At 36.1% G+C, this 19,083-nt stretch overlaps 1 protein-coding gene across 1 annotated transcript; it reads left to right on the forward strand.

The window, feature by feature from the left end:
- The first annotated feature begins 8,070 nt into the window (after window positions 1-8,070).
- LOC142341121 (phosphatidate cytidylyltransferase, mitochondrial-like) lies at window positions 8,071-18,092 on the forward strand. Its single transcript, XM_075392011.1, has 4 exons — window positions 8,071-8,441; window positions 13,021-13,224; window positions 16,910-17,143; window positions 17,671-18,092. The coding sequence occupies exons 1-4, from the start codon at window positions 8,077-8,079 to the stop codon at window positions 17,876-17,878; spliced, it is 1,011 nt and encodes a 336-aa protein (XP_075248126.1). The 5' UTR covers window positions 8,071-8,076; the 3' UTR covers window positions 17,879-18,092.
- The last annotated feature ends 991 nt before the right edge of the window (window positions 18,093-19,083 follow it).

Genomic DNA, 19,083 nt, shown 5'->3' on the forward strand with positions numbered 1-19,083 from the left:
AATATCGTATATGGGAACATAATTACCATGCGACTTCCGCAAAGGAGAATGTCTACCGACGCCTTTCACAAAAGCAACAATAGTATGGAAACCCCAAACACTTTGTCAATTATTCGAACTAATTAGATTTGACGAATTTATGGTAAAATACCAAGATAGATATTGGGTAGAAACAAACGCGAAATGGACAACAGTCCAACAACCAGATATAACACAAAAAACAAAATTCAATAAAACAGATAAAATCGCTACAAGATTCGAAGTATACCACTCGTAGAACGTGAGTGCGGATCACTACAACCCATACACAAAACAGAATACGACGATATTTACATAATCAATGAATACGGATTCGAAATGCATACAGGACAAAAAGTAACAAAAAAGAAAGACAAATTTGACGATGAAAAATTCATCAAAATTAAAACTAAACAAATAATATCAGAACAAACACTATATGAAGATGAATATAACAAACAATACTACTATGGTTTCGTCAACGAGAACACACATTTAAACATGAAAATGGACCTTTACATGAGCAACATATATTCAAGAATCAGCCTACAAGCTATAGAGTTTTATTCGCAAATGTGCGAACAAACTAGAAATATTCGACAACTAACATTAACACCATTAACACAAATACAAAAGAACACACCACTTTTAGGATACATTCTCATTGGAGATAGATCCATCTTTGTTAAACAAGAAGGAGTAAACGTAATGAAAATGTAAATATTGCGCGAAAAAAATCATCACCTTTATATGTACCACAAACACGAGAATGTTATGACAAAATACCAATACTGTATAAGAATAGAGTACAATATGTACATCAACTTACAAGACAAACATACTTATGGGCAAAGAATGTCCCCTGTTCACAAAACAACTTCGATCAATTAATTTCAATAGATACTGAGGGAACAGCACGATATAGAGTAACAACCTACCCTGTAAAAGTAGAAACAATATTGAACACTATGTCACCTGAAGAATTTGTACTCGATAACATGTTTAGTAAAGCAATTTTAATAGTAAGTGGTATATACAGTAAAAAACAACTAATCCAAGAACGAAAACGAGATTTATTACACGATCACATGAGAGATCGCGAAAAACCATTACAAGAAGCAACATCAGCAAACGCACAGAAACTGCTAGAACTTGAACAAAAAGGATTACTACAAACTTATAAAAACTACGAACAATCACTCAAATGGTTGAAAGACTTGAATATAAATGGATATATTTTCCAGATCGACCATCCCAGCGTTAACTGGAAATAAATCTTTGACGGAGCATGGCTTAAAGAACAAATACTAACAATCATTGGTCGGCAATGATACGTCTTTGAAAAAATGGCAATCATTTACGCAATGATTAGCATGATACTATTTATTACAAACTTAATTATAAAATTTTACAACGCTTTCGCAATACATAAAGCAATTGGAAAACAAGCCAGCATAACAAAAATACTTCTTACAGGAGTATTCGGAATCTTCTCTCAAACACTAACACAACTAGTAGCCCAAATACAAGAAGACGAGGCAAATAGCCACGACAGCGATGAAAATTATACACACTATGGAAATCATAAACCAAAAAAAAGCATACATTTCGCAGACATTCCACAGACATAACACATACAACAGATTACACTGATAATGATAAACCTGCAGAAATTTATGTAGATACAAACTATAAACATTATAACACAACAATTCGTAGGACAGAGAACGGACTACAGCTAAGAACAACAAATTCACCTCAAAAGAAACAAAAACCACCATTACCAGAAAGAAAATATAAACAAGAACCATTAAGAGTAGAACCATTGGAAACAATATCAGAAAACAAACTACAAACACTGCCACCACAACTTATTACTCCACCTCCTGCATATCAATGTTTGGGAAATAACGTATCATTCTCTAATACACCTTTAACTCATAACGCACCCCCTTCATGTGCGCCCACCATACAACAACAAACTACGTCATTTCAGACACACTCATATGAACCACCACTCAATATGAATCAGCCAACATCTTATGAAACACCACAACCATCTAATAAATCTACAAATAAACAACATCTAATCCCAACAGTAAAACTACTGAATATACAGAATCCACCGCCAATAGATTTCGACCAACTAAAAATAACGGCTAACAAAATGCATAACCGCAGCCATAGTTTAAACATATTAAAAAACGACGATCAACCACATACGAATGAAGTAACATATTTTAAAAATCATTCGGCAGATACATACGAGGTTTAACAACAACCACGTAGTTCACGAACAACTAATATTATACAATTTATGTACAACACATTCCTGCAATGTTAATAATTTTTCCCTACCCCTCTATTTATAACACTCCTTTATACTTTATAAATCTCTGTAGCCATATTTATCTCACAGTCTTTATACCACATTTTTTCACAAATACATGTATTTTTCACATAGTTCATATAGCTATAACAATATAAATATATGTTTCGTAACAATATGTAACAACACACTAACCGTTCAGCAATGCTCCATCGACATCCATTCATACTGATATAACAATACTTTATTGGTAATGATAGTAACAGGAAAATTCTGATGGAAAATAGTCATACCGACACCAGATAACAATCAACTAATAACAAAACTAATAAAAAAAAATCATCGTAACATACGTAATAATCGTGAATATGTACTAAACACAGTAACAATTTTAGCAAATGGCTTCCAGAATGGATAACGAAAATGAATCCCCCTACAAAAAAGACTCTCCACTAAGCTAAGATGTGGAGGAAGGCGAGCTCAGCGCAGGCTCTGGACGATCAAGCCCAGGGCAATCCGCGACAACGCATCCGATTGTATTACACAAACGGATGACAATTTTGATCACCCACAAGATCGAGTAACAACTATGCGAATAGAAGTGGAAAACGCGACATCTGCACAACAGACGCAGACTGACCAACGCACAACACAAGAGATAGCGAACCACATTTCAGAACACATTGGTAAGAAGCGACAGTCGGGTACCCGACGAAATCTAGATTCCTTTCATAACTGAACAAATGAACAAGGTACAAGCACTACTCCTCATAGTTACCAGAACAATAGGCCGAGTAACAAAACTACGAATGAAACATACGTCTCTCCTCCCTTGCCAACTTATCCACCACCAGTACAACCACCCCCACCTGATGATTACACAACCTCAACTAACAGACTACAGAACAGTGCCCACCAAAGTTGGATAGCTACAAATCCTCATAACATTAGATCGAACAACCTCCGGTTTCCATACGCAGTTACACCTAGGAGTAACAATAGGAAATTGTTCTTTCACCAATTGACCAATGAACAAACCCCTACAACAACTGTAATGGAAACAATTTGGTTCCAAGGAAAAGACCCGAGAGCTCTTAACAATCCACACAACAGTAATTATAATCCTTTACTATCGTACCGTAACTGGTCTGAAATGCCATTCGATTCACGAGATTGTCATTTTTTTTATAACACCATTACATAACTTAAACGATCGCATCTCGGAATAATTCCCGCCTCTACCATCCAAAAATACTATCACTGCAAAACGTAGTACTAAGAAAATGGGGAGAGATAAAGTACATCAGTCAACATACACCATCTTAAAACAATTCTACAGTCTAACAGAACGCTTCTTGTATGATTATGACTACGAGTTCAAAATACCAGTGAATTGTACTTTTCACTACCTTGTCGCCAAGGCATCTCAAGACCTTTCAGCTTACAGTGTGTTCGAACATCAAATTTTCCAACTGAGCTTTAACTTCCTTTATCCAACACCGAAGGATGTACAAAACAACAATTATCGGGTACACGAAACAATGTTAATACATAACATGATATACTATACATTTCTACGCGATAAGAACATTAACACTACTAAGAGTTACATACATATTAACGTTCAACTAACCTCACCGTATTTCTTAAACTACGGATATAAGCTAAAATGGGACTATACTATCGGGTCTTTACGTAATTTTGACCCCATTAAGAACTATTACATTTTTCAACCCAAGGAAGCACCGGAACGACCACTAATTGTACCAATCGAAGCGCTTGAACCGTGTGAAGAATAACACTTACCACTTAGAAGGCAGTGTAACGAATCGAGCCTTTAGTAATAGAATACAATTCAATAACGAACGAAAAGTAACGGACATTGAAAAAGAAATAAGGAATACAGTTAAAGCGTTGATAACTGAAGTACCAATTGACGAAATAACCAACCTCCTCGCACATTTTCTGTCAAAAGACGATCATTTCTTTAAGAAATACGAACACTATAGGGACAGAACAAATCATCCCAAGCAAACAGACAAGCTATAATAAAACCAGCTGAGAACAAGTAACATTGTCGAATTCAAACCCTTCAAATTGAATAACTTTGAACAATTATTATTCAACTATGAATCTATCTCTGCATATATGTTTTCCCATTTTGCAGTAAAAATCTATACTCAAATTGTTTGAGATCCAATTGTTTGAACAAACTTATTCGTATATTTATAATCTTTGTCCAGATAACCATTCTTTAACTCTATACAATCCTCTACATTTGTACCATTCTCTACAATTGTACCACCAGTTTATATTCCATCTAACTATTGATAGTTATACCAATTAGTTATAACGCTCAATGTAGAATAAACTTTAGATAGAACAAAAATTTTTTTTACTTTTCTAAGCATCTACCTACCCTATTCTTAGCTGATAGAATTATACATGTACATATGCAAAGATTTTCCATAGTTAGATATATGCATTTTTGTAAATGAAGAAAATACCAAAAAACAACTTATAATTTGTAGTATAAACAAGAGGAATAGATATAAATAAGCGTAACAAACGTAATATGCACAACACAGTGTATGATAAGACACTATAGGTTATATGTATTATGTAACAAACATGCACAATATATTCAACACGTCACGTGTACATAGTTATTCAATAGATTGAGTCATGACGTGACAATTCTACCAATTTCAGTAATAACATTACTATATAACACTAGCTCAAAAACTTGGTATTCAAAATAACAACATGTATGAAATGTATTTTATAACCAAACCTGATACAACTAAATAACAAAATAGTAACTTTCTCAGAAACCGAAACATAGGTTTAGTCCAAATTCGAAAATTTCAATTAACAAAATTTTGACAACTACATATATCAGTTTCTTACTTTATAGACTGATTATTATAAAATATGACAATAACGATTAGAACATCGTTTTTACACATGAAATCATCGCATGTATAAATATGTATCCTTCTATAGTAACAACTAACAACAGTATATCTATTAACAACTAATATGATATAATTCCCAAAGGAATTATCATTACCAAAGGAATTATTTGGAAGATTGAATGACAATGTGTCGTATCAGGCAAACTTTTAAAAAATAAAGCGCGTAGACGGATAACTAACTAAATTTATCCACTGATGAAATAACCGTTAATGGGAATAAGGCAATTGGACATTTTTGCACATACCCATTTCAAATTATAAGCGAGATCTGTAACCTTTACTAAATTTACAGACAAGAAGAACGCGAACAATAACAGTGAACACTAATCGTAACAACTAGCAAATCCAAAACCTGTAGAAGTGTGCCAAAACAATTCATAAGAATTACATGGATCAGAATAACTCCTTATTTCGGGAGACAACAAAGGTAATAATACATGTTCATCTTCAGTAACAAAATCTAACATGGCCAAAACAGTCACATGTCACTAACATTTATCGTTATTTTCAACCAACTTCTCGTTGACAAACTACCTAACTACCCTCGATTTCTCCACCGAATTCCATATAACATTTTGAACAAATGACTTTAATTCTTTTCTTTCCAACCGGAAGGGATACTACGTATAACAGAACAATTAAAACACCTAAAATGATCATCCAATATAGAGAAAAATTTTAACATTAAAACAACTAACATAAACAAATCAGGTAAGTCAGGTAAGTCGCCAGACATCAGGAGCTTCTACGACATCAACACTGGGCTTACCCGAAAGGATCTTCATCCACTGGATGTGGTACTGGAATAGATACTTTTGTGGTTGTTGATGTTCTCTCCTGGCTCTTTGGGCAACCTATGTGTGGGAACCGACCTACTGACGAACGAACTACAAAGCAACACATTTAAAAAGAAAAGAAAATCCTTCAGAGAGAATAAAGAGAAATTGACTTATTGTACTAATCAGAAGATTTTCAAACAAACTCAAAACCCCGGAAAGATGGAGTCAATGTTGACTTCCAACAAAAGACTTGAATACTTTTTTTATTTAAATAAAATAAAGACTGAAATACTCAACCCTGATTGGTTGAAAAAGGGAAAAAAAACCTTTCCTTAAATGTTTGTCTGTTTTACCTTTATCCCTTTTGACTTGCCCCGTTAGTCGGTACTAGTCACAGACCTGATATAATAAGAATGTATATTTCTCTCTCTCTACTCCGCTCTTGTTTAGTATTGTGATAAATGTTAGACTTTAGCATTGGGGCCCGTGCACTGTCTACTGAAGCTCAGATAGAAGAGTAACAGACTAGAGATCTAGAACTTTAGTTAGTCAGGTAAGCCTTTAGAGTAACCTATATTCTTGAGACAACAATAAGACAGTTCCAGAAGTAGCCTACTAAAAGGTAAGCTCAGAACACGTCTTAGATTGATCATCAAGGAGCCAACAGAAAACAACAATGACTACCCTGCATAGCTGTCGAGCGTCTTAGAAATGAAGATCTTACCAACATTCAACTCATACTGGATAGGATTACGAAAGACAAAGGCAGTGCTGGACTTATGGAAGCTCGCAAAAAAGATATTCTGCGCTCGTCAACTGAAGGCGTCACCCGCCACGTTGTTGGTTTGGCATCAGAAAGAGGGGCATCGGCTTGGCTCAGAGCTTTGCCACAAACGCTACGTTTTTACGTTGACGAATTTGGTACAATCAAAAAATTTACCGATGGACTGTCCTCGTGGATATAATTTCACTTACGCATCCTGTCAACTGAGCAAAGGGGGGGGGGGGTTAAACCAATATGCGGCACGACAAAATTAAAGAATCGTTTGCGAAAATAAGGCATGGTGTATGCTATGACGTGAAAATTGAGCCACCGCTTCAGTTGCTAGAAAGCAAAAGCTTTTACAACAAATTACTAGAACTGACGATAACGCTCGAATTGACATCTAAGCAAACGTCTTGTTGGGATCCAGAATCAGCAGAACTATTTTCGACACGAAAATTTTTGACCAGTTGGCGAATTGAAGCCGAAAAGAAGAAAAGGAAGCAGAAAAATACCACTAGGCAATTGAAAATACAAAATATGAGCGAATATTGAATTTTGAGAAATGTAGTTTTGTTCCGCTCGTGTTTTCTATCATGGGAGGCGCAGGGCCCTCTGCAACACGCACTACGAAGCAACTGGCAACAAAAATGGCTGAAAGAGAAGTGTCAGAGGCTGCCATGGTACTAGATGCTAAAGGTGAATACCACTAAGGTGACTAGATGCCAATATGCGTACAATTTCAAGGTTCCTAATGTCACAACTGCATTCGGGCGAATATCATTCAGTTTTGCTGTTCATTTCGAATGGAATAAGTTGACTTTTGAGATGAAACTAATACCCCATGAGTTTGATTATCGCAAAATCTGAAAACTTTTTTATTTAATATTTGATTTTGAAAGCACTTTTGAGTTTGTAAATGGTGCATAAACCTATAATAATAATTAATAATAAAAATAATAATAGTACTAAACATGTAACTGAGGTTGACATTACCTGAAGCGTTGTTGTGCGGGAGGGAAGGCTAGACTCCTAATTAGTGTAGTATTATTTCAACTTTCGTATGCGTCTCCTAAAGCCTACCTTATTGATAGCGGGGGCTCACTGTTCCGTCCATTTGGTGGATCATACCCCTTTTATATTTAACTTGGTCAAATAAAATAAAGTCTGCAACAGTTGCAAGAAACGGTCTTTTTCAGAGTCTGATAAATGAGTTCAGCGAAGTTGCAATCTTTGGTGTTCGAAAAAATAATGGAAAGATTTGATCTAGCGTCAAATCTGAAGCTCATGTTTGCGTACGGATCAGCAGTTTTCAAACAGAAAGGGAACTTAAATTCGAAAAATATGGTTGACGTTTGTTTTGTTGTTAACGACACTTCTCTTTTTCATTCTAAAAATTTGAATAGAAATCCAAGAGACTACTCTTTGATTGGCAAATTGGGAAGTGGCGTTGTGAATCATGTTCAAAATATGCCGTGCGGAGTTTATTTCAATACGCTTGTGAAGTTGGATGCCGGGGTTATGTTCAAATATGGAGTTGTGTCGTCGCCAGTTCTTGAGCGCGATCTGTCAACGTAAGGGATTTTGAATAATTTTATTTGTTAATGCACTGTAGGATGCGCTTGGTGAAAATAATCATCGTAAACCCGGATCTTGTTTTACCCCCCCGGCGCACGTGCTATTATACATAGTAACGTGCTATTATACATAATTTTTAAAAACGTAAAGCGTATAAGAAAATTAGCTGATAGTTGGAAAATTGCAGCAGCTTCCCCGATTTTCAAGAAAGGCGACAGACGATCAGTTGAAAATTACAGACCAGTTTCTCTGTTGAACATAATACGTAAAATCTTCTAAAAATGTGTATACTATGCCCTCTATGAGCACTTTGTCAAATACTTAACGAAGTATCAACACGAGGAGATCTGTACCGACGAATTTGCTTGCCTTCCTGCAGAAAATATTTGAAAGCCTTGATAAAAATTCAAAGGATGAAATAATTGCGTTCTACACAGATTTCTCGAAAGCGTTTCATAAGGTACCTCAAACTTCTAAAGAAAATTGCCAAAATGGGCGTTGGCGGCTGTCTACTTCAAGTTTTAGATGTCTATCTGAAAAACAGAAATCAGTTTGCAAGAGTCAAAAATGTTAGCTCAGAAACCCTAGATGTAACTAGTGGAGTGCCGCAGGGCTCCTTGCTGGGCCCTCTGCTGTTCTGTATTTTTATTAATGACCTCCCTGACGTGCTACGATTCAGTTATCCCTACATTTTCGCTAATGATTTGAAACTACTAAGCATTAACAGAGGGCATGATCAAATGAAAGCTGACATAGATGCAATAAGCAACTGGGTAACTGAAAACAAAATGGGCTTAGCCCTGGACAATTCCAATACGATCTATTTTAGAGGATCTAAACAAATTTTTTACCTCCAGAATGAGATGCTGAACAGCATTGACAGTGAAAGACTTGGGGATTATGCATGAACGCCTGTCCTCTGAAAAGCACATTGAGCACTGAGTTTAAAAAGCAAATAGTGTTCTCTATCTCCTTAAGCGCAATATTTCCCCGAAAATCGCAATAAATGTGAAACTCGGCTCTACAAGTCCCTTGCGCTCACAAAAACAGATTTAGCTGTACTTGAGAAATTTTTAAAAAGATGCGTAAAATGGATAGCTCGAGTCCAAACCAGCCGCGAAATTCAATTAAAACTGTTAAATCCTCTGCCTCTTCCTGTGGATCTGCTACTGAATGACATTTTACTGCTAAGAAAACTGACATCTGAAGAAGTTAGGGAACCTAAGCTTCGTGAGAGGGAAACAAAAAGTGGAAGAGCTCACGAACTGTTTAAGACATTGAAGACTAGAACTGAAAAAGCGAGAAACGAATTTATTTTTTGAACGGCCCGCATAGCCAACAGAATCGAAAAGCAAAGACTTCACGAAAATGTTTGGTCTGAAAAAAAAGAATATTGAAGATAATGTGGAAGTATACGGATGAAATGTTTCTAGGAACAAATAGCTGCAGCTGCCAAATCGTCTGTGATTATAACAGGTGCAGAAACACGAGGAAGATATTTTAACAAACACGGAAAGGGGGAGATGCCCGTCAGTCACCAGAGTGAGAATCCACATCAAAAACAACAGTAACGTGCTACATAACACATGGGGACTGTAAAAAAACACGGGGGGTTAAAACAGAATAGGATTCGTAAACCCCTTTGTCCGTACATTGTGACGGATCAGGCCATCAAAGTTGGCATCACAATGGCCTCAAAATAAGCTTGGCATAATGAGCAAATTAAGCTTCGCTCTCCTTCGAAGCTACTTTATCTGCCTTCCGAAAATTCATCCTCCGTCATTGCGCGTGAGGGACGGCTGCACGGGTCCTAAAATTTTTTTCTACTTACGCACGAGCTTAGAAACAAGACATCCCTTCCAAGTTATATCATTTTTCAATAAAGACAATCTGCAACATCAACTAAAAACAAGCGTAAGTACTTTGATGCGTTCTATTTATATACTGATTTCATCAGTTCTGTTTGATCAAGTCTGTATATATTCGGATAATTGCAATTTACCTTTTTAAATAAAAAGTATCTTACATATCTCATCAATGAGTGCATCAGGAAATTGGAATAATTGATTGGGATTTCAATCAATTGCAATTATGCCTAACTATTAATTGATTGTGAGGCGTTTTCACAATATTCCCTTGATTGGCAGGAAGTCCATTGTTTTGACAGTTTACAGCAGTGATTTGGAAAAATTAATTGCAATTGGCTGGAAGGAAAGAGGAACAATCGAGTAATTTGATTGACGAAAATCGATTGTTGAAATTATTGATCAATTAAATTTAACTTTCGGATGACGGTGTCCTTCATTATGGCGCGCCTGTTGCTTCTCAGAATGCTCTCAAACTCTTTTAATGTTTTTGTTCTGATACGCAGCAACTAGATTATGCAGCAATGATTTCATGATGTTCTTGAATGGCTTCGCCTCCTGAGAGTCGAATGAGTTGATGGCTGATTGGGCGAGCATGTTGGTTAACTCTAAGTACTTGAGACAGTTGTTCCCGGGAATACTGCCACTCTCATCATAGTTGAATGCATCGATAGTTCTCTATCAATAATTTTTGTATAAAAACAATTAACTTGGTTAAAAAAACGGTGGTTGTCAATACAAACAGATCAACAGTTTATGAATCTCATTTCATCGGCATTTTTTATTTTTCACATGTAAAATGTATGTTTTTATTCTCCCCACCTTGGTCAGGTAAGAATAAAAATACTGGAACTGCACATTGGTAAGTCTCCCGTTTGTTGCAATCGTTTTGGCGACTCGTCATTAAAGGACCAATCTGGACTCTTCTTATTCTGAATTGCTTAAATCTGGCCAATAAGAGCGTGTCAAAATCATTGAGGCAGACCCCTTGATCAAATCTGTCGACAATGATTGCAACAGTACTGGATCAACCATCTCCCCTCCGAGCGGTCGAGCACCCAAAAAGCAAAATAGTCTACTAGGGAGCCCGTGCCAGCAACATTTCCTTCCGCTGATCCCCGAATAGCGGTGATTGACATGGATTGCATTCGTTTACAGAAAGCTACAGACAACCCCTGCGCTTGGAAGGAACGATTGTCACTTAACACAGCCAACCGCTTGAGTGTTTTCTTGAAGGTTGCCGATATCCCGCCAAGGACTTCAATTGCAGAACATAAATACGGAAAATAAATTCTACCGGAAAGCTCGATGAACTGAATTTAGACAAGATATTGGATACTAAAAAAATATTGAACGCAATCAAGTTCCAATTAGGAGACCCCTCATCAAGTATACTCTCTCGATAGACAAAATCAATGGGAAAACTGAATTGAACTCAAAAACAGTCGCAATCCTCTGAAGCCAATCCAAACAGTTGTTGACGCACATGCATTCAATTCCACATCACCCCTCTAGATTTGAAGACATAAGCGCAACGGCAGTTGAAAAGAAGGCCATGAAAACCCATGCAAATCACGGTCTGTTAAATTAAATGACAACGAATGGAGATTAATTTTGACATGCTTCAAAGAGACCTCGGTCAATATTGCATAAACTCTATCCGAAAATGCCATCAGGGTAGCGACTGAACAAATTCCTGATGAAAATTTGGCAGCATACAATGCCTATTGCCGCATTCTACTCAACAAAAAACCTGGAGTTCGGTCCATTGCCGTCGGAGAAGTCTTGCCCCGTATCATTGAGAAATGTATCAGAAAAAACGCATAGAAAATGATTTGCGTTTTCTTTGTGGCAATGTTCGGCTCCGCCTGGACCAAAAATGTGAGGTTGAATTTGGGATGCATAAGGATTCCGTCTATATGTTTCATTAATGACGTGAAATCTCAAAAGTGTTCATCTCAAATGCACCAACTTCATTTGTTAATGTAGAGAGGCGGCCACACAGCCTAGAAATATAAGTATAATAAGTATAACATGCCAAGAATTTACGTGTATTATTTCCCCTTGCATCTTACAGTAAAATGAGAGGGGAGAAATTTTATTATTCAGACGATTTAGTGGCTCTCGAAACGCATTCAATGCGGTCGTCTGTTTTTTATGCAAAACGTTTGCTGGATAGATTTGACCTTTTTGAGTAACTTTTTTTACTTCGGCTTGAGATTGGCCTAATCTAAATTGCTCTCAATTTGTTTAAGCAGCTTATCTCAGTTGGTGGTAGTTAACTACTGAAATTAAATAAAAATTTTGACTAAACGGTTTTTAGTTTTTCAATTTAAATTGAAATTTTCATTTTTGTGGTCTATAATCAGCTCTGATAACATTAGTTCCAGCCGCATAGTAAACTTCTCCCCCAACCTCTAAGGAAGTCTACAATAGAATTCAGCAGCCAACTATTGTTTGAGAGCAATTCGTCTCACAATGGGTAGTATAAAATAATTAACATTATTTAATTATTTTATATAATTAGGAAATAATTTTTAAAGGATCATCGTATAAAATATAAACACCGATTTTAGCATCCAATTGCAGAGCGAGTTAAATTGAGCATGCTTAGCTTTTCGAACCGAATGTTGATTGCTCCAAACGGAAAATATGTAAGTGAGAAAAATGATGTTGCAGATGGGTGAAAAGGAACCGATGGTTGCTTCAGATGGGACGCCCTTTACTACAGCGGGCGTCTGCACAAGCCAGTCAGTTTCATCTATCCACCTGACACCAAATATTTGGAAAGCAGTGAACTTAACAGTCTCTTGAATCAGAACCTGAAAGCTGCGTGGAATGCAGCTGTACTCATATCGTCGCAGAATCATCGCCACGATCACAGTGCAACATCATCTGCTTCACTTAAGCTCAGGTTTCACCTTTTAAATGTTCAGGTTGTGAAGAAAACGACAAGCCTCTTTCTTTCCCTTTCAATTCTCTATTAGATATAACCAAAAATTTTTGGTAAAATTTGGGTCAAAAAAGTTTTCGGCGCGATTCTGGTTGGCTAAGTTATTGGAATGATAATGAAGTATTTTCTCATTAAAAAGGTTTCATTGTGTTAGAGAAACTTTCGCATGACCGATTTTTCGTCTAACCCTTTTAACTTTTCGTCTTTAAAAGCGAGATAAACAGGTAAAGATTGGAGGGCATTAAGTGGCTGGGACTTATGATTAAATAGTCTCTAGGTATGCTTCTCGCCGGAACGGTTGAGGAGACAGTTTCATGCTGTGAAGGGCGGTTCTTAATCTTGTCCCCACTCACCCATACCACCCCCACTCAAACATTCCTCCCGTCAACCCTTCACCACCTGACGATTTGAACCCCCTCTCGTCCAGCCCTTCCAGCACTGCCCCCCCCCCCCCCCCACTCCGCTCGCCCCCTCTAATGCTAGCATCCCTAATACCCAGCTGGCTAACACCGAAGCCGACCACTCGCCGGTTTTTGAAGACTTCGCCCGTCGGCTGTGTTCTGAATCTCAATTGATTTGGTTTATGCAATCTCAATGTTAATTCATTTAGTCTGCTTCGTTGCGGTTCTAGTAATTGTTCCGACCTACTTTAGTGGGGGAAGGAACTATATACACAAATGGGTTTTTTTTGCGGTAAATTTTTGGCCGATCGATATAATCATCGTAGAGAGTTGTGAGTTCTATCATTAGAAAACCCGTCCAGCGTACAATATAAAATTTAAAATATTTTTGACTTTCGTTTTTTCCGACGTGATATCGAGGTTTAAAGTTTTGTGAATAAAAGAGCGATTTCCGTTGTTTTTGTTCACATTTTCCAAATCGTTCATTTGACCAAATTATCGATATTTGCTAAAATATATTAAAATTGTTACCTGTAGTGTTGTCGGTAGATTTTATCTTTACAGATAGAGGAGGGTTGCTGAATTGTTCAATCCGAGTCTAGAAGTTTTTTCAAAATTCAGGCTTTTTCCGTCAAAAATGGAACAAATAAGCTTTTTTAGCGGACTTTCTTTGAATTTGCTGGAAGTAGACACCTTACAACTGAGTTCATATTCTTCGTAATCTGAAAAAGAGAGCTGGTTGGACTCTCGCTGACTTTAAAAGTCTTCTGGAAACATAATTTTGCCAGTTTATCGCAAATTTAAATTCGATTATACGAAATGTTTTTGATAAATTGATAAATTTTGTTGATAAAATGATGTATTTCCCAACCCTTTGAACAATCGAATGCTTTCTTAGCAACGCAGCAATATCAGGGCTAGTATTGATCTCAACATGGATAAAAGAAAAGTTAAATTTTAATGCGGCGGGGCCTTTTTTTAAATAAATACGCATTTAGTTCTTCATGTAAACTAATGACAAGAATTTTAAATCAGGGCTAAGTTATTGACAGGTACCATTTACAAAAAAGAAAGCCCCACGACAAATTATTATTGTTTCATAGTTAAGCTCATGGTTTTTACGGCTCTGACCAACTGCTTTGGTAAAATTTCATGGACTTCTAATTTTTGCTTTCATTTGTTATACTTTTTATGATCCAATGATTTAGTCTCCCCACTCAAAGATCCAATCGACTTTTTAAGAGATCTCAGTGAATCTATGGCTTTTGGAGCATGTGAATTGTTTTGTCGTTTAGCTTACGCTTTTGGGCTGAGATACAGTTCTATCGCAAATGTTAGTGGATTTTTTTGTCTTGCCAGTGGTTTTCTTTCTTGTTGGCTTACGACTTATACCGGAAAATGATAGGTATCAATTGTTTCCACAGGACGTATAACTGAACCTATTTAAAGGTTTCAATTAATTGCTCTTTGTTTTAATTAATGACTTTCAAATTAACTTCTGAAAAAGATTTTTCAATTGTCTCTTTTTGCTTTCATTTTTGTCATCATATAACTGAATCGCACTGATAAGAAGTCGCAACTACTTTTGCTGATTCAAACGGTATAGTCTTGGTTGCTTGAATGTTTTGACTGATGGCTTCGACCATTTAGTTTCATTAAAAAATTCAGATTTCTATGCTGTCAATTTTTTGGTTTCTTTTTGTTGTCATCTCTACGTAGTCGTTTTATAAAGAAGACTCGTTGATGATAATCTGATGAGAAAGAAGTGATGATATACAGTTACAGAGGATATCTTATAATGGTAGTACCTCGAACACTGTATTATCGTAAAATTGTTTGTGAAATTTTGGCTTCTGTCTGTATTTAGTAGGCTCGTGACTGAGTCGCATAAAAGGTCCAATTTTTTCCTGAGGTGTTGCAACTTGATTCTTCTCTTTTTGTTGAAATCTTATGTATCTTATGTCTTATAATTTTTGAATATATTTGTTTGAGAAACATTGATGATATATATTTGAACTTCGCCTTTTTTTCGAAAAATCGTTTGCCGGCCGATTTGTAGCTTAGTGTCGTTAAAGACAGGTCACAACCCGTTTCCAGTGAGTGAAATTTAGTCTTTATAAGTGTATTAGTTTCAACCATTTGTTGGTAGGCTTTCACTACTGAAACTTCGAGATCTCATTAAATATTTGAGATTTTTTATTTGTTTATTTTCAAGGATTTTTTATCTTTTTATATTGTAACATTATTTTTAGGTCCCACTGGTCTCAAAATATTGCGATATTGAACGTTTTTAATGCTCTCAGTGACATTTTTTTGGTTTTAACGGCTTCATTGCCATTTTTGTGCAAAGTTTAATTGAACTTCTTATTTTTGTCGATATTTGTCCTTCTTTTTGTAGTTGTATCACACACTGAATAAGGTCAGTTCTCAATTGCTGCCTATGGAGATTTTAATGAACATTTTTTTATTTCATTTATTATCTATGGATATTAATCACTTTGAAATTAATTGTTTTCAAAAATAGAAACGTCTTTTTGAACTTGGCACCTTTTCGCTATCTTCTGTCGACCTTTTACCCAGTCGCATCGAGGACAGGTCGCATGTCTTGTCTGATGAATTGTACGTTAATTTGTTTTGTTTAGGTTTTATTTGATGCTATTTTGATTTTGTCACGATTTTTTTAATGTTTATTTGTTTTTTATTATTGTCTTTTCAAGTAGTCCTATTAACAACAAATTTCATCGGCCCTCTAGCGTGGCATTATTATATTACATTAGTGGTTTATTGAACTATATGTATGTTTCTTAAAGTTTTTTATCTCTTCATTATTTGGTAGCCAATTAAGTCGAGAATGCGGATGAGCGGGGTTCGGAACATTATGTTCGTAACGCACATTACCGAGCCTCTTGTTTTTTATTACTAGCAAATCTCATTTTGCTATTTTCCTCATTTCAAAGTTTAGATGCTTGTTTAAACTTGGCGATTTGATAGATATTTATTTTTTTAAAATAAAATATTAGCACTTTAAAGCGGCCATTAATGTATTTAATTGAGGTTTTTTTCACCTTTTTGGTATTTTTTTCAAGCAAACGACGATAGTTACCATTATGCAATACAATTTCACGATCTTATGAAATTCATCTTTTTGGCCTGATCGTGGTCGCTAAGGGAGGGTAATCGAGGCAGGTTAATCATCGTTACTACTTTGGTCGGCGAATTATTATTAAGAGAATTTTTTTCTTCAGGGATGTGTTGGTGTCCATTTGTGGTCTGTCGTACAACGGGGATTTCAGGATGATATTTGGAGAGGATAAGCAGAAGGTGGTCAGAATTGTGGACAGCAGTTGGGAGCCCCTCTGTTCACTCTACGAACCCTTCCTTAAATCAGATCCTTTCCTTCATTCCCTTTCCCATTCACAACTAGAAGTTGACCTTTCTCCTGAGGCTATTGAGTACCGTATTTCTCAACTTCCGGAAAGGTGAGATAAATTGTTAATTTTGAAAGCAAAGTTTTCGCTTGTGTCAAAGTTTGCAGCAATTTTTGCCAATTGTCATCTCTGCTCAACCAAATTGCCGTGATTTTGCTGCATAATCTGCTAGGTTTTTTGAAAACCTAGCAGAATATGCAGCAACGAATTATGCTGCTAGATTTTCGTATTGGCTGACGTTTTTTAAATTCAAAGGTATTTCTATTTTTTTTTATATTTTTGGTTTCTGATCGAACATCGGTGTTTTAAGTAAAAGTTCGGAAATGATTTCTGACCCGACGTTTGAATGGTTTCCGCAAATTTAGAAAGTTGGTTGTCTTGTAAGTGAGCCTTAGTTTTTCAATACATTTTCCAACCCTTTTGGAATGATTTGTTGAAAGCGGCGGTTACTAATTAGCGAAGTTTACGTTTTGTTTTTATCTTAAATAATCTACGATATAAATTTACACTGTAAGTTTAAAATCTTTCCTGTTCAAGAATTGCGGAACCAGAGAAATTAGTTGGTTTTGTGATTTTAGATTTAGAAGATTTGATAGTTGTGTGAATGGGGGAGAAGAGAGACCTGATCTAGCAACAGTTAGTAGGAAACTGTGTAAGGAATTGGAGGCCACTGTGTGGAGATCGAGTGTGCTTCAGAGTATGAAGAATGCTATCACAGCTGGAGTCATGAAATCGTCTCGCTACTCTCTCCAGAAACTGAACAAGATGGCAAACAGTATGAAATGAGTTGTAACCTTCACCTGAAGGTGTTGTAAATATTATGAAAAATACTTGATTTGATTTTTATTGTTTAATTGATCTCAAATGAAATTTTGTATTAATTTTTAGGTGTTTTTAATAGCCGCACAGCGATAGCTGGGGCTATTATTGGCCTTCTCTTGGTTTTTTTTTACAATTCAAAGAATTTGAATTGTATTGGGGCGCTGTCTTTTTTTTAAGATCTGTTCACACATTTTCATGATTTTTGAAGTCAAATTGGAGTAGTGATTTTGGTCACGCCGAAACAGGAAGTGGAGCGAAAAAGCGAGTGGTTTTGCGGCGTGAAATTTTTTCGCTCTAAATTCAAAGTAGAGTGAGAAAACGGTGTTTGAACAAAAATTCGCTTTCTCGCTAGTGGTTTTTTGTTCACATGCGGCAATTTCACTTTGATTTTTACTGTTTTTTCGATTTTTTGGATCGGATTTTTTTCTAAATGGTTTTCCCAATCCATTCATAGTCCGTTCAAGGTCTAGTTTTCTGTTTAGTCAGTGAAAATTCTTTGAATTGTGCGTCAGGACTTGTCCTGCTATGTTTTTTTATTTCGTCGCCATGATTTTTGTTACGACCATATGACGTCACAGCCACTTTTTGTTCATTCGTTCATGCAATTTCAACTGAATTGCATGTGTGACGTCATTTTTCGCTCTTAGTGGAGCGAGTTCTTTTGTTCATGCGCGTGATTAAATTTGTGGTCACACTTGACTTACCTCACTCTCAAAAATGACTTCCTCACTTTGAAATTGATTTTTATTTACTTTAATTCAAAGAGATGAGGTCAAATGGGTCTGTGTCACTCTAAATGAAGGTTATTTGAGATCAGCTAATAGAGGCAGCAATAACTTTACAGATTTTTAATCAAAATATAACAGATCAGCCTTCAATGAAAAGACGAATTTTTTTGGTCTGTCTTTTTTACTGTTTTTTTTAGACTGCCGATCTACGAATCTATTGCGGCTATTTTCTGGCAATCTGCCAGCTATGTTTCTCTTTACGCAATTATTGTCTGACCATTCAGTTTTTTTGATATTCGCGAGCTATATATAAATCACTTTACATATGAAATATAAACGGCGAATTTGATTGAGTGCTGTAACAAGCTGACATTCTCTTCAAAAATGCGCTAAAAGGACCAGAGATGTGCCCTCTCGTCATTTGAGAGCAATTCGTCTGAG

The sequence above is a fragment of the Convolutriloba macropyga genome, chromosome 6, assembly GCF_964194025.1.
Source record: "Convolutriloba macropyga chromosome 6, txConMacr16.3, whole genome shotgun sequence".
Lineage (NCBI taxonomy): Eukaryota > Metazoa > Xenacoelomorpha > Acoela > Convolutidae > Convolutriloba > Convolutriloba macropyga.

Coding starts and splice junctions, on each gene's coding strand:
- LOC142341121 (XM_075392011.1), top strand. CDS start 8,077: ATGAGTTCAGCGAAGTTGCAATCTTTGGTGTTCGAAAAAATAATGGAA. Junction 8,442..13,020: donor CTTGAGCGCGATCTGTCAAC/GTAAGGGATTTT, acceptor TGGTTGCTTCAG/ATGGGACGCCCTTTACTACA. Junction 13,225..16,909: donor TCTGCTTCACTTAAGCTCAG/GTTTCACCTTTT, acceptor TTTTTTCTTCAG/GGATGTGTTGGTGTCCATTT.